This window comes from Carassius carassius, chromosome 2 (genome assembly GCF_963082965.1).
Source record: "Carassius carassius chromosome 2, fCarCar2.1, whole genome shotgun sequence".
In the NCBI taxonomy this organism is placed as follows: Eukaryota; Metazoa; Chordata; class Actinopteri; order Cypriniformes; family Cyprinidae; genus Carassius; species Carassius carassius.
In genome coordinates, this window is record NC_081756.1 from 39,591,434 (window position 1) to 39,608,746 (window position 17,313).

A 17,313-nucleotide genomic window follows, 5' to 3' on the forward strand; every position below is an offset into this window, starting at 1 on the left:
GTTTATCCATAAACATAGCACATACCGAACTATACAGAAACAGTGAATCTAAAACCATTAAACAAACCGAAACGTGAAAAAGTTTAACCATGCCACCCCTAGTTATTATTGTAAATAAAATATGACTAGTTTATGTGATACCACATCAAAGGGAGGGGGAAGTTATTATCAGAAAGGAAGTAATTATCAGCTGGTTCCAATAATTTTGAGCATTCCCAAGAAACTACATATGAAAAGTTTTGTATAAAGCCTTATTGAGCTGTTTGCTGTGATTTTTACCAAATATAAAAAGTTGTTCCTAATAAACAGACTACCATGAATACTTACATTAATTTATACAACTAATTGGAATTATTGTTTGGAATTAGAATTCTACATAGTTTTTCACAGCCGTTGTGTTAGCTGTAAAAATTAACTGTTAACTAAGTGTTATAAATGTAAAATGATAAGCAAAATGTTGGTAACTAAGTTAACAAGTATAGAGAGTATATATAAAGAGAGTGTGCTGAGTAAAGCTAATATCATTGTGAATGATAAGAGGCATCCCCTTATGGATGCATTTGAATTATTACCATCTGTCAGAAGATATTGTGTTCCTCGATGTATAAATAACAGATCTTCTTCCAGCCTTGACTGATGGTCAGCTGGTCTGATCAGCTTAAATTAGATTGAATTTTAAATCAGTGATTGCTAATTTGTATATGCTATATACAGGTGCTGGTCATATAATTAGAATATCATCAAAAAGTTGATTTATCTCAATTCCATTAAAAAAGTGAAACTTCTATATTATATGTATTCATTACACACAGACTGGTATATTTCAAATGTTTATTTCTTTTTAATGTTTATAACTGACATCTAAGGAAAATCCCAAATTCAGTATCTCAGAAAATTTGAATATTGTGAAAAGGTTCAATATTGAAGACACCTGGTGGCACACTCTACTCAGTTAATTAACTCAAAACCTGCAAAAACACTTGCAAAGCCTTTAAATGGTCTCTCAGTCTAGTTCTATAGGCTACACAATCATGGGGAAGATGAAGACGAAGCTGAATTGACAGTTGTCCAAAAGATGACCATTGACACCTTGCACAAGGAGGGCAAGACACAAAAGGTAATTGAAAAAGAGGCTGGCTGTTCACAGAGCTCTGTGTCCAAGCACATTAATAGAGAAGCGAAGGGAAGGAAAAGAAGTGATAGAAAAAAGTGTACAAGCAATAGGGATAACCGCACCCTGGAGAGGATTGTGAAACAAAACCCATTCAAAAATGTGGGGGAGATTCACAAAGAGTGGACTGCAGCTGGAGTCAGTGCTTCAATAACCACTACACAAAGACGTATGCAAGACATGGGTTTCAGCTGTCGGATTCCTTGTGTAAAGCCTCTCTTGAACAACAGACAGCATCAGAAGCATCTCGCTTCAAAAAGGACTGGACTGCTGCTGAGTGGTCCAAAGTTATGTGCTCTGATAAAAGTAAATTTTGCATTTCCTTTGGATATCAGGATCCCAGAGTCTGGAGGAAGCGAAGAGAGGCACACAATCCACGTTGCTTGAGGTCCAGTGTAAAGTTTCCACAGTCAGTGATGGTTTGCGGTGCCATGTCATCTGCTGGTGTTGGTTCACTGTGTTTTCTGAGGTCCAAAGTCAAAACAGCCGTATACCAGGAAGTTTTAGAACACTTCATGCTTCCTGCTGCTGACCAACTTTATGGAGATGCAGATTTCATTTTCCAACAGGACTTGGCCCCAGCACACAGTGCCAAAACTTCCAGTACCTGGTTTAAGGAACATGGTATCTCTGTTCTTAATTGGCCAGCAAACTCACCTGACCTTAACCCCATAGAAAATTTATGGCGTATTCGGAAGAGGAAGATGAGATATGCCAGACCCAACCATGCAGAAGAGCTGAAGGCCACTATCAGAGCAACCTGGGCTCTCATAACACCTGAGCAGTGCCATAGACAGATCGACACTATGCCATGCCGCATTGCTGCAGTAATTCAGGCAAAAGGAGCCCCAACTAAGTATTGAGTGTTGTACATGCTCATACTTTTCATTTTTATACTTTTTAGTTGGCCAAGAATCCTTCCTTTGTATTGGTCTTAAGTTATATTCTAATTTTCTGAGATACTGAATTTTGGGATTTTCCTTAGTTGTCAGTTATAATCATCAAAATTAAAAGAAATAAACATTTGAAATATATCAGTCTGTCTGTAATGAATGAATATAATACAACCCGAATTCCGGAAAAGTTGGGAAGTTTTTTAAATTTTAATAAAATGAAAACTAAAGGAATTTCAAATCACATGAGCCAATATTTTATTCACAATAGAACATAGATAACGTAGCAAATGTTTAAACTGAGAAACTTTACACTTTTATCCACTTAATTAGCTCATTTAAAATTTAATGCCTGCTACAGGTCTCAAAAAAGTTGGCACGGGGGCAACAAATGGCTAAAAAAGCAAGCAGTTTTGAAAAGATTCAGCTGGGAGAACATCTAGTGATTAATTAAGTTAATTGATATCAGGTCTGTAACATGATTAGCTATAAAAGCTTTGTCTTAGAGAAGCAGAGTCTCTCAGAAGTAAAGATGGGCAGAGGCTCTCCAATCTGTGAAAGACTGCGTAAAAAAATTGTGGAAAACTTTAAAAACAATCTTCCTCAACGTCAAATTGCAAAGGCTTTGCAAATCTCATCATCTACAGTGCATAACATCATCAAAAGATTCAGAGAAACTGGAGAAATCTCTGTGCGTAAGGGACAAGGCCGGAGACCTTTATTGGATGCCCGTGGTCTTCGGGCTCTTAGACGACACTGCATCACTCATCGGCATGATTGTGTCAATGACATTACTAAATGGGCCCAGGAATACTTTCAGAAACCACTGTCGGTAAACACAATCCGCCGTGCCATCAGCAGATGCCAACTAAAGCTCTATCATGCAAAAAGGAAGCCATATGTGAACATGGTCCAGAAGCTCCGTCGTGTCCTGTGGGCCAAGGCTCATTTAAAATGGACTATTTCAAAGTGGAATAGTGTTTTATGGTCAGACGAGTCCAAATTTGACATTCTTGTTGGAAATCACGGACGCCGTGTCCTCCGGGGCTAAAGAGGAGGGAGACCTTCCAGCATGTTATCAGCGTTCAGTTCAAAAGCCAGCATCTCTGATGGTATGGGGGTGCATAAGTGCATACGGTATGGGCAGCTTGCATGTTTTGGAAGGCTCTGTGAATGCTGAAAGGTATATAAAGGTTTTAGAGCAACATATGCTTCCCTCCAAACAACGTCTATTTCAGGGAAGGCCTTGTTTATTTCAGCAGGACAATGCAAAACCACATACTGCAGCTATAACAACAGCATGGCTTCGTCGTAGAAGAGTCCGGGTGCTAACCTGGCCTGCCTGCAGTCCAGATCTTTCACCTATAGAGAACATTTGGCGCATCATTAAATGAAAAATACGTCAAAGACGACCACGAACTCTTCAGCAGCTGGAAATCTATATAAGGCAAGAATGGGACCAAATTCCAACAGCAAAACTCCAGCAACTCATAGCCTCAATGCCCAGACGTCTTCAAACTGTTTTGAAAAGAAAAGGAGATGCTACACCATGGTAAACATGCCCCGTCCCAACTATTTTGAGACCTGTAGCAGAAATCAAAATTGAAATGAGCTCATTTTTGCATAAAATTGTAAACTTTCTCAGTTTAAACATTTGCTATGTTATCTATGTTCTATTGTGAATAAAATATTGGCTCATGTGATTTGAAAGTCTTTTAGTTTTCATTTTATTAAAATTAAAAAAACGTCCCATGTTTTCCAGAATTCGGGTTGTATACAATTTTCACTTTCTTAATGAAATAAATCAACTTTTTGATGTTATTCTAATTATATGACAGGCACCTGTATGTATGATTGTGATGTCTGTTGGAGTATGCTGCAAATTACTTTCCCCAAGGAGATAAATAAAAACTGACTGCCTCAATCTCCTCAAAGGGAGATATGTAAACACGTGCTTGAGAAATTTTCATACCAAGAGCCCCTATATATCTAACTTCTTCTATTATTCTAACTTCTTCATAGTCAGATAAATATTTCATTTTATTCCTCAGAATTAAATGTAGTCAAACAACCAGATGAGTAAACACGGTCTTTTGTAGAAAGATTCACATCAAAAAATGAAATGATGTAATATATGCATTGCCTCGGCAGCACGCAAGCCGCTCCGTCACACAAACAACATCAGTCTCCTCAGAGAAAGATTGCAGCTGCAACGAGCTCTCACTCAGAGGAGGAAGAAACCGCAGCGATGGCTCTAGCCCTAGGGAACACAGTTGGAGATAGGAAGGACCTTCTCCAGCCTGTCCGCTAGATCATGTGCGATCCCTGTGATCTTGGTTGCCGCGTGCCTCAGCAGCAGCAGGACCACGATCACAAGATCACACACACGGACACACTCCTCAAAGCGTGCCCGGTGAAAGCAGAGCAATTAACAACAGAAAAAGCACAATCAGCCCCAGAGAGCCGACTGCACGAGCTCCACTCCCAATTAATGCTGCTCATTATAATATCTGGCATAATATGTTTGTGCAACTGATGCTTGTGAAATCTCCTTGAAGAAAGACAGGCAGAGCATCTGAGCGCCCTCTGATGCATTCCCAAAGCGTCCTCCGACACAGCTCGAGTTCCTGAAGAGGACCTAATGCATAATACTAGAAAAATTGTTTTAAAATGGTTTTATGGAACACTACAATTAGCCCAAGTCCATATTAAATGACTGCTTAACTCGCTTAGCTTATTTGTCTGTGCAACATATCTCTCTACTATGGCAAAGCTGATGGTAGTTACTTAAGAAAGAGAAAGAATATGCTGTAACTTTTACATTTTCCTTAATTCCTGAATGTATGCGCCAATCTGTATGTTATGTGTGAGCTTGTGTGCAGCAATTTAGCAGCACATTAGTTTTGAGCAGAGATTAACAAACTGTTATTATTATCTGTCAAGCTAACTAATTATGTTTTATGCGCGAGTTGGCATAATTTGTGCTTGTCTCGGAGGTGTAGCCTCACTACTCACTACTTGATCTTAGTGCAGCGTTCGACACCATAGATCATGACATACTCATAGATCGATTACAAAACTATACAGGTATTCAAGGGCAGGCTCTAAGATGGTTTAGATCCTACCTGTCCGATCGCTACCATTTTGTTTATTTAAATGGGGTGTCATCTCATTTATCATCAGTAAAATATGGAGTGCCACAAGGATCCGTCCTAGGTCCCCTTCTATTTTCAATATACATGTTGCCCCTTGGTAATATTATTAGAAAATACGGAATTAGCTTCCGCTGTTATGCTGATGATACTCAGCTATATATCTCAACGAGACCAGATGAAACTTCCCAATTATCTAAGCTAACAGAGTGTGTTAAAAATGTAAAAGATTGGATGACAAATAATTTTCTCCAATTAAATTCGGATAAGACAGAGATATTAATTATTGGACCAAAAAACACCACACAGAATCTTGTAGATTACAATCTGCAGCTAGACGGATGTACTGTTACTTCCTCTACAGTCAGAAATCTGGGTGTTATATTGGACAGCAAATTGTCTTTTGAAAATCATATTTCCAATGTTACAAAAACTGCATTCTTCCATCTTAGAAACATTGCCAAGCTACGAAACATGTTATCTGTTTCTGATGCAGAAAAGCTAGTTCATGCATTTATGACCTCTAGACTGGACTATTGTAATGCACTTCTAGGTGGTTGTCCTGCTTCATCAATAAACAAGCTACAGGTAGTCCAAAATGCAGCAGCTAGAGTCCTACAAGTCTCCTACCCTCACATTATTCAACATGTTATCTTCTCAGTCACATGGGCCTAATTTTCCCGCTCTTGAAGTGTATAATTTAGTAATGTTTTCCATAATAAGAATAAGATTTAAACAATCACACACACGTTTAAATGGGTTTTTAACATAGAGACTGTTATTATGTTGCATTCTAGGTATTAGAAGGAAAACCAATCTATGTAGTCTGTTTTGGAAACCTGGTTCCTCTAACAAAAAGTGGCCAGCATCATTTTTTCAGCTTCTATGCCTTTAAAGAGAATCGACTGGCTCTTCTTATCAAAGTAAGTCAACTAGGAGGCATTTATATATCTGAAGAATTAGAATTGGATCCAAACAATGGTTTAACTGCACACTTGGTGAATCACTTGTAGATGCGAGACAACACTCAAGAGCCTTGTGGACGTTTGTCCTTCACAAAAGAGCCAAGATCTTACAGGACTTTGACTCATAATGCAATATGCAATTTAAACATCACCCTGCCAGCTTACTCAAAGGTAAGTTCAGACCATATGCTGTTACTGCAAAATGCATTGTCCAGTGAAATTTCATCATCATCATTTTTTTTTTTTTTTTTGTCAGTTTTATGGCAGGTTTGCATGCATTATGATCATTTTGTTGCAGTTATATGAGTGTTTCAGACCACAATATCTACATAGTTTTATATACTGTAAACTTTAACGTGTGAGTAACTTTATCAGACATAGTTGAAGCACCACAAAATTTAAATGGTCTATTACACAATTCATTGCTGTGGTTATTTAGAAGGCCTCGTCATTGGAGCCACCTTTTCCATTTATTTCTTAATTTTATTACCTTATTTATTATTATTATTATTATTATTATTATTATTGTTGTTGTTGTTGTTGTTGTTGTATTGTAGTTAATAACTGATAAATGCTTTTATGCATTTCTTTTGCATCTAACCCCTGTCATACCATACCACACCTCACTGCCTGGCTTCAGACATGTTCTGTTGCTGTGATAACTGCTTTGCCTGCTCACTCTGTCCCCTTCTGTCTTTCTTGCACCTCTGTCCTTTCTATCTTCTCTCTTACTCTTTTGCTGCTTTTTTCTCCTCAAAGGAGTCAGATTCAGATCAAGAACCTGATGAGGAGGTAACTGCAATTTTGCACTTGCATTTTTGCAACAAAATGTTATTTGATTTCTTCCATTATCTCATTTCAAAACTTCAGACTCCACTAACACTTGTAGTATTGTATTAGTAAAGCTGTTGTGTGAACAGTAATAGTGAGAGAATGTTTTGAAACTCTTAGAATCTCATGATTGGCTCCTTAAATGTGTGGGGTATTTTTTAGTAGTCATTCATGCATAATATAAAGATCATTCCATAGGGTTTGCACACATTTTCTCATAACTGTATATTGTTTGCTGTACCAGCTGTAATAGAGGTAATGTCAGCATCCAGACAACTAGTGGGGTCAAATAACTTTAAAACAGAAAGTAAATGGGCAGTTTTTATCTACAAATATGTATATGTCTGTTCCTGCATAGCATGTATACAACTGAATCTTCTTCATCTATTTTTTTCTTTACAGACAATCCGAATACTTGAGAAATGTAAGATGTCTAGTCTCATCAAAATATGTTGTCTTGCACCAGACACCTTTCCACTTAACTTACTAACTGAAAATGTCTCTGTAAAATAACTCACAAAGCATGATATTAACATTCTGTAAAATAATTATTTGTCTGCGTGAGTTAACTATTGGCTGTTGTACAAATTTTTTCTCAGTTAATTAATGTAATCTTAGGGTAATGATTCTCACGTCGTTTACATTCCTTTGTATATCACAACATAAATTATTATCAAATTAGTGTCTATATAAATCCTATAAAATGGGTTCCCTTTAATAATGAAAATGGCATTTTTAACAGCACATTTCTATAAGACTTCAAATGTACACTATGTAACTTTTTTTGTTAAAAATTTAAACTTGATATGAGTGAGTACATCATGAATCCATCTACAAAAAAAATATGTTTTTGTCTTTGTCTGAATGACTTCGGTATGCCTATAATATGTTTTTATATTGGAGACTATTTTAGACCGAGCAGAATGCCAACCACTGTAGAGTAGCCCGGTACTCAAAGTAGTTCTGGGTACAATGTTCTTTCACAAGACGCATTTATTTATTTTTTTCATTAACCGCTAGAGTACTAAAAGTTGCATAGTGCACTTTTAAACATTCTATCAAACATCTTTCTTTAGGTGTTAATTAATTCCATTGTAATACATATATATATATATATATATATATATATATATATATATATATATATATATATATATATATATATATATATACGGTATACAGTACAGACCAAAAGTTTGGACACCTTGTAGATTGAAAATTGTAGATTCACACTGAAGGCATCAAAACTATGAATTAACACATGTGGAATTATATATCGAATTATATACATAACAAAAAAGTGTGAAACAACTGAAAATATGTCATATTCTAGGTTCTTCAAAGTAGCCACCTTTCGCTTTGATTAATAATTTAATTAATAATAATTTATGCATTTAGCAGACACTTTTATCCAAAGCGACTTAACAGATCATTCAGGATAATAATTTTTTTTTTTACCTAAGATGTGTTCCCTGGGAATCGAACCCACAACCTTGTGCTGCTAATGCACTGCTCTACCAGTTGAGCCACAGGAACACTTACCATATTTTCCGGACTATAAGTCATACTTTTTTTCATAGTTTGGCTGGTCCTGCGACGTATAGTCAGGTGCGACTTATTTATCCAAATTAATTTGACATGAACCAAGAGAAATGAACCAAGAGAATACATTACCGTCTACAGCTACTGCGCCCTCTCGTGGCTGTAGACGGTAATATTTTCTCTTGGTTCTTGGTTCTAAATAAATGTGACTTATAGTCCAGTGAGATTTACATATGTTTTTTTCCTCGTCATGACGTATTTTTGGACTGATGCGACTTATACTTATGTGCGACTTATAGTCTGAAAAATACAGTTCAATTATTCATTTATTAATGTATTAATTGATTAACACATTAATTGTTGAACTGGATTTGTGTGGATTCTTTTTCTATTTTTGGTGAACTATTCTTTTAAATCCTGGTTCTGCGGACCTATTGCTCTACACGTTTTGTACGTCTCCCTTATTTTACAAAGTTCAGTTCTCTCATAACAAGCTCATGATCTGAATCTAGTGTGTTGAATAAGTTAAAAATGTGCAGAGCTGTGGTTCCCCAGAACCAGAATTTAAAACCACTTCTTTAGGTGTTTCAGTGAGTCTGTTTTAGGAGATTGAAATGAGTGTTGCTTTTTTTTTCCATATTATTTTATTCTGATCAATTCATGAACCATTATAGAGGGAGATATTTCTGAGTAATCAATTTGTGCACAATATGAATTTCATTCATACTGTGGTGATGTTTATGCTTTCAACTGTTTTAGAGACCTATTCCCTTCATCACTCAATAACAACCTGCAAAGCAAATTATGATTTTTATCCAAATCTGTATGAGTCACCCTCCTTAGTAGCTTTTTTAGTGCATATATATATATATATATATATATATATATATATATATATATATATATATATATATATATATATATATATATATATATATATACAGTGTTGTGAAGGTTACTTTGGAAATGTAATAGGTTACAGATTACAAGTTACCCTGTTTAAAATGTAATAGTAGTGTAACTTTTTCAATTACTTTATTAAAGTAATGTAACTAATTACTTTTGGGTACTTTTTGATTACTTTTCTAAATTTGTGAAAATTAAAGAATAATAAATGAAAGCATATACATCAACTTAAATACAGTTATCTAATAAGCATGTGACGTATTCTGTGTAATAAACTCCTGAAACATTGGTGTTTTTTTTAAACTGCTGTCTCTTTGTATATGATGATAGTTTTCTCAAAATAAGTAAAATGCACATGAAGTGACACAGAGCAGTTCTAGAAATTATGTTAATGTGCTCGTGTACTCCTATATTGAGGCGGCAGAGGTTAAAAAACACTGCGAGCTTCAGTAGGCCTATGTGTAGTAAATGAAACCATGTCTTTGCCATTAATTTACAGGAGGGGTAGACTGGGGAAAAAATTCAGACTGGAAAATTCAAACTCATACAAACAAATTCATGGACAAAACTATTTTTTTGTATGGACCTGACATAAAAAAAGGTTTAAATCTTTAATTTGGGGACATGAAAAATAATTTAAAGTTCTCTCCTGAACTGCACCTTCACTTCCATTTTTCTCTTCAGTCTTTTTATTTTGCTCTGTTATCCATCTCTCTCATGACTTTAATACTCAAGATTGAACAAAACTATACTTTACAATACAATACTCTACAATACTACAATATCTTTATAGAAAAATCCTAATACTGTACACGAGTCATGTTTTTCCCTAACAAAAAATTACCATGCTTTTATTAGCCTCTATAAAAGTAAAATAACATTGTTTTGTTTTTGTTTTTTTGCAAATGGATTTGTATTTATTTTTTAATAAATACATTTGTAAAATAATTTTACATTTTTGGTTACCACAGTTAAACAATAGTAACCATTTTCTCTGGATTTATAGTTAAAATGTTAATTTTCGTAAGGGTTGTGGTGTTGTCTCTCGTAGCTCCCCCTAAACCTATAAAAAAAAATCTGAATTTTTTTCAGCTAAATTCCTGCTGTAACATTACAACAGATAATAATGATGTCCTTTATATAGTATTTTGAGTGATGACTGGTGAGCAACGTGCTGCTGCTTGATTAAATAAATTAAAAAAAACAAAGACAAAAAAGCATCTTTACAGATGAAACTGACCTAAAACCCTGAACAGTAGTTCTGCTTCTCTGCTCCAGCTGTGCGCTTCCACACTCCACTCTATTCTCTCTCTCTCTCTCTCGCATTGATTATTCTGAGTCTGATCCAAACCGTTTGGCGGAGGCGCGGAGAGCGCGCGAGTCATGACTAACAATTCATGACTTACTAGAGATTTAATTATCAAATGGCGGATTCGCAAATAATCGCTTTAGTATACAATAATGATATTAAATAGTGGGGCAAAATCGGCTGCCAGGCCACCGGGAATTGTCCCGGTTCTCCCGGTGTCCAGTCCGCGCCTGATTTCCACAGACACGCAGAAAGTCATATATTGCATTTTTGGGGCTTAATATTCACAGACACTAGTCGATGTCATGTTTTGATTCAAGTGTACTGACCTACTTTTGATTTAGTCATCCAAAATGTGGGATATTCCGTCCGCGTTAGGCATTTCGTTTTTATGACTGGATTCTACAAACCAGACTGTATTTCCGCATCCCGGAAATTATTAGGGCGGTATGGCTCAGAATAATCAGTGCAATTTGGGAAAGAAATCAGTTAAATCTTTATGTGGATGTGTGTAAAAATTCAAAAGTAATCCCCTTTGTAATCGTTAAAAATTTCATAAGTAACTGTAGTTTAATTACTCATTTTTTCGTAGTAACTGTAACTAATTACAGTTACAATAATTTTGTAATTAAATTACGTAACGCCGTTACATGTAACTAGTTACTCCCCAACACTGTATATATATATATATATATATATATATATATATATATATGTATGCACTAGCAGGAGTATTCCCTCAATGTACTGTAGGAATTAATGTAGATAACAGAGAAATATATAAAGATATAAATGTGTTTATCTAGTCCTAATTATTTATTTATTGTAGATATGTGTCTTTATCTGTTGGATGTTAACATTGTATAGTTTGCTTACTATTGCTATAGAGAGTATCAAATCACCACAACATGTAATTTGACCTATAAGTATAATACATACATTAGGTTATTGTTCAGATGTAAGTAAAAATTTGAATCCATATCTATTACTACATGAAACTTAGTACACAGTAACTTGTTAGTTTACCAAATGACAGCTTTTATAACAGTATTTTGAATGCTGTCTTGTGTGCATGTGTTTGTGTGTGCATAAGCAGAATGTTTTTTTTAATCATAACTAAAAGTGAAATTATTATTATTATTATTATTATTAAAAAAAAAGGTTTTAATGAGTTTAGTTGTATTAAGTTCTGTCTTGAATTCTCTCTTTCTTTCTCTCTCTTTCTTTCTTCTGTAGACATGAGTTATACATGATCAATGTCTACTGTGTGTCACTGTTTTTCAGTACATGTCCCAGTGTTTGGGATGGCTTGTAAAGTAAATTTCCTGCTTATTCTTCTGTTGTCTTTACGAATTGGTTAGAATTTGCTTTGCAGTTGTTATTGTCCCACAAGTCCATTAGACTCTCCACTAATTATCCCACAGTCCCCTTTGCTTTTTGTCATCTTGATGCCTTCTGGCCCTTAAAACTCTGAATTTATCCCTTATCTCCTTTTCCAATCTCTGTCCCTTTAATTTATTTTTTGGTTAATTTGCTCCTTAAATGTCATCCAAATGGAAGATGATGAAGACACTGAAAAAACTGAAACATCATTCCTGAAAACACAATTGATCCGAGACTCTCCTGCTCTTGCAAGTCCAGATTTACTCTCTGAAGTGTCAGACATGAAACAAGATCTTATCAAAATGACTGCTATTCTGACCACTGATTCCTCAGTTGAAACAGGTCCCATGCAAGGGGATTATTTAGATAAGAGGGTGGAGGAGGTGTCAGTAGAGCCTTTTGAGATAATGGAAAAAGTCAAAGAGGATTTGGAGAAAGTTAGTGAAATTCTGAGAAGTGGAACATATGACACGGAAGGTCCATACAGGAAGGATGAGGAGTGGGTTCTCCTAACAGAAAGTGAAATCGAAGAGGCAAAAATGATGGCTGCCTTTGAATCTCAGGAATCACTTCTCAAGGAAGTTCGAGTAAACAGAGGATCACAGAGAACAAAGGGTGCTAGGGACAGGCCTGGCATAGAGACTGTTCCAAGTGCTGAAGTTAAGGAATACTTATTGTATGCACCTGAAATATCTAGGCCTACATCCCAAGAGCCTCCATTACAGCAAAGGTTCACTGAGGTTGTTCTGCGCAGAGGTGGTCGGAAAATAGTCCCTACAATGGGAAAAGACACTAAGGCCCATACAACAGAAGTAAAAAAGCCCATCAGAAGAAAAGGGCCTCAAGGGCAAACAGATGAAACCCAGTCATTTAGAACAAAAGAAAGCATTGCAAGTAAAAGTGCCGGGAAGTCTTCTTCAGTTGTCAAAGATCAGAAAACATCAGGCATGAAAAAACAGACTTCCTCACCCCAGAAACAGTCTCCTTCTAGGTCACCAAGCTCGGAGCCTGGGAGACTAAAAGAAACCTTGTCTGTGAGAGAACTAACAAGAGCATTTCAAACAGGCCAAGACCCCTCAAAAAGAAAATCTGGGCTCAAAACAGAATGCACAATAGTGAGTAAACCAGAGGGTATCCTCACAAAGTCACAAAGTCTTCCCCAAGCACCCTCACATGAAGAAGTGTCTCTTGATGTTTTAAAGTCTGAAGATCAACATGAAGAAAAAGAAGTCCAAATTAGTCCACACGTAAAATACTCAGAAGACACTGAAGAAGATATGAGTCAAAAGAGTCATCAGCATCCACAGGAAAAGAGTGGTAAGGCTTTGGTTTCTGGAATAGTGTCAGCAGGTCATTTTTATCACTCAAACATGACAACAGCAATTTCTCAAAATTTGTCAGAACAGTGCAGAGATCTACTGCCTGAAAATGGTACAGAGAACTGTGCATTTGATGACAGATTTGACAGAGTTAGACATGAAGCATTGATTGACTCACCCAATGCCAGCATAACTGACGTGGAAGGTCCATTGAGTTCTGAGGAAAATTGCAAACAGGAGGACATGGCTGCGACTCCAGAAACAAGCCCTGGGAGCCTCTCATTATCACCGAAAAAAACAGCTCAGCCTTTACTTGCAAAGACCTCAAAACCAGTAGCAGTCACCCCTAAAGCCAAGACAAGTAAAGTATCGGTTTCTTTTTCTACTGAGATGAAGACAACTAATGATCAGGCATCTGATGTTACAGTTCATCATAAATTGTTGAGCAAAGCAGTGGATGAACCAATAAAAAGTGAGTCTATGTCTATTTCTCATGGAAGCAGGGGGGTGAACTTTGAAAGTGAACAAACTTTTGTTGATAAGGACATTGTTTCTGTATCATCCAAACCATCTAAATCTCAAAAACTGACAAAAAGAACATCTGAAACACTAGAGTGTTTTTTGAGTGATGAGGAATCCTTTGATGGTCAACCAATACCAACCTCTGCTGACTCCCTGGCCTCAAGAGTAGCTACACAGGATCATGGTGGTTTAGTACTACCTCTTAGACACCAAGATTCAGAGAACCTTAGTCCAGTAGCTGATGACTCTTTTACTATTAGCCACAATGACTCTTTAGAGGGTAGTCCCTTGATGGAAGAGAACTCTTCCCATAAAACCCCAGACTCTATTGAGCCTAGTCCAACAAAAGAATCCCCATGTCGTGACACTTTAGAAAGCAGCCCCATAGAGATGAAAACCAGCCTGGCTTTTCCACCTACAGTAGAACAACCCAGTGTGACCACAGGGCCTCTGACAACCTCCAACCCCCCTGAAATCCCACCAGACAGTTTGTGTGGTAGAATGCTCGAAGAACAGGAGGGTAATGTTGACGATGACAGTTGTGAGCAGACGTCCCTGATGACGAGTTCGGGTAAGAGTCCTCTCTCACCTGACACACCAAGTTCTGTAGAGGTAAGTTATGAGGTCAATCCCAAAACCCCTGACCCCATGATCCTGATAGTTCCCTTTAAACCATCAGTAATTCCAGAGGAGACAGTAGAAGATGATGAGTTCAAGTGTGGACTGACACAAAGGAAAATTGCTCCAGAGGAAGAGATGTTTAAAATGGCTGCCAAAATAAAAACATTTGATGAAATGGAACAAGATGCAAAAGACAAAAAGGACAATAGAAAAGATAGTGAATTCTCTCAGACCTTGGTATCATCTGATGCAGGAGATGACAGTTTCAAACTATTTGGGCTTGCATCCAAACATGAAACATCCTCTGTGAATGATGTCGGGTTTAGTGAACTCAAATAAGCCTCAGAGATAGCACAGTCTGTTGAACCGATCATTAAAGTACAACCTCCCTCTCCTTTTCCAGCAGGTATTCATAAGAGCCCCCAAACACCTGAGGAAATTCAACTAATCATGGCCCACAGTGCAACATCTTCAGCTGAATCAGCAATGAGGATACCTCAGTCTGTCTCAGAAAAGCACACCATAAAACCACAACTTCAAGAATCTCATAGTGAGAAATTTAAGGACAAAGGTTATGTTGATTCAGAGTTAGTACAGCTGAACAAAACTGCATCTAACAGCAAACATCTGGTTGCAAATATAACTGATGAGCAAAAACAGCAAAACTTAAAAAGATCAAAAGGAATTCAAGAAATGTACAGTCATGAACAACAGAAGGAGGCAGCTAATTGCCAAAATGTTGACTGCAAACCATATGGTCAGGAAGAGTCTAATGTAACGGATGAGATTAAAGGGGATTTCATGAGGCATGCAGGGACATCTTATTTTGATATTTGTAGTGGCAGCTTTGATACCGATTCTATTCCAATTATTATTGGGCAAACAAATGAAACGTTTAAACCAGAAATATGTATTTATGATGACACAGAGGAAGATGATGCTGAGGAGGAACTTCCTAAGACTGAATCTAGAGGAGTGACAGCAAAAGCAGAGATAGAGACCTGGAATTCAATGCAAGAAGAAGATGATGCATTTGTAGCAAGAGTCAAAGAAGAAGAGCAAAAGATCTTGGGTCTGGCTGTAGATCGGCATTCCCAAGGGGCTACTCCAGACACAACACCAGCACTGACACCCACTGAGGAGGGTACACCAACAAGTGAACAAAATCCTTTTCTTTTTCAAGAAGGAAAACTTTTTGAGATGACAAGAAGTGGTGCGATAGACATGACAAAAAGGAGTTATGAGGAGGAAGGTTTTGCATTTTACCAAATAGAGCAACCCATTGTAGAAGTCATAGCTGAAGAAGGAGGCAATGAAGTTGTTAGAACATCCAGTGATGCTGAGAATGAGATTGGTTGTAACCCCTCTTTGCAAATAAAAGCAGAGGCGGATGAAGACCTCATTAAAGAGGCTGCAGATTTATCTGTGCATGCTCCTGCTAGTCATAACCTGGCTACAGCTACAAAGTCAGATTTTTCAGAGTCTAAAACCCCCACCAAATTGGATATTTCTGCCTTAACCAAAACCTCAGAGAAGGACCAAACAATGTTAGAGATTAAATCAGACAAAGTTATGAGTAAGAAACATTTTGTATCAGATCCTGGTTCCTCTGACATTGACATAGCCAATGTCCAGACAGCAGTGTCTACAGTTACTAGATCAGTTTGTTCCCAACAAGACCAAGAGTACTCAGATTCCTCCCCAGATGATCAACACTCAGTAATAGAACAAACCCAACCCCCTGAAAAAACAGAATCCCACAGTAAACTTGTCTCTAAACATTACACTGCAGCATCTCTGTCATCTATGCATAGAAAATGTATGTCCACCTCCAAAGAGGAAGAGAAACCAAAATCCCGAATTCCTGTTAAGGCCAGCTCCCTAAGGTCTGAATGTGTAGAACTTGCCAAGGTCAAGAAGTCAAAGTTGCCCATGAAACCTCAATCAAGGAGAAAATCTGAGAAAGACACAGGCCCATCCATAGCCTCCAGTTTAACAAAGTTTCCTAAAGCCAAGAGCTTCTGTGAAAGTAATTCCACCAAAAAAACAGCCAAAAAGGACCAGAATTGTCCAACAAGCACTGACCTATCAAGCGCAACTAAGACACTTCCTTCAAGATTACCAATTAGGGGAAAGCCTGCTCAACCAGTTCAAACTTTCACACCAACAAAACAAAAAAAGGTCCAACAAACTGACACAAACAAACAGTCCATTCCATTTTTTAAAGAGATTAGTCATAAGGCAGATAAGGTAGTGGATAGATTAGCTCAGGCAGAGAAAGACAAACAGGAGGCTGTTGCCTTATCTGACAATGAAAGCAGCATCATCAATGCCTCAATAATAGAGAGTGAACCTTTCACTTACATCCAAGTGCCTTTCCCTGAGGATTCCTTGGTTATTAGGCCCAGATGGGCCAACCCTGTTGAGACGCAGATGGAACGAATCCCTGCTGATAGAATCCAAAGTCAAGGTATCCCCTATCTCTTGGGGCCCATTATCTCTTTCTCTTCTGCCTCAGCACCTCAGTGATAAAAATGCTGCTTCTCTGTCTTGTAACTAACTTCAACTCTTCATGGTGGTGCTTTGATGTTTGTACTATGTTTGTGACTTTCTCTTTTCCTTTAATCTTACTTCAATCTCAACATTAATATAAAACTAAATGCAGTGGGGTGATTTATCTAGTGTTTTTACATATAAAA

The 17,313-nt window shown here is 37.1% G+C and overlaps 1 protein-coding gene across 1 annotated transcript in view; it reads left to right on the top strand.

The window, feature by feature from the left end:
- The window catches only part of LOC132099029 (ankyrin-2-like), a 130,364-nt gene that overhangs the window by 98,185 nt on the left and 14,866 nt on the right, over positions 1-17,313 (top strand). The window contains 5 exon segments of the mRNA XM_059505404.1: positions 6,014-6,139; positions 6,230-6,352; positions 6,941-6,973; positions 7,415-7,436; positions 12,330-17,084. Of these exon segments, the coding sequence (XP_059361387.1) occupies positions 6,014-6,139; positions 6,230-6,352; positions 6,941-6,973; positions 7,415-7,436; positions 12,330-17,084 (5,059 nt within the window).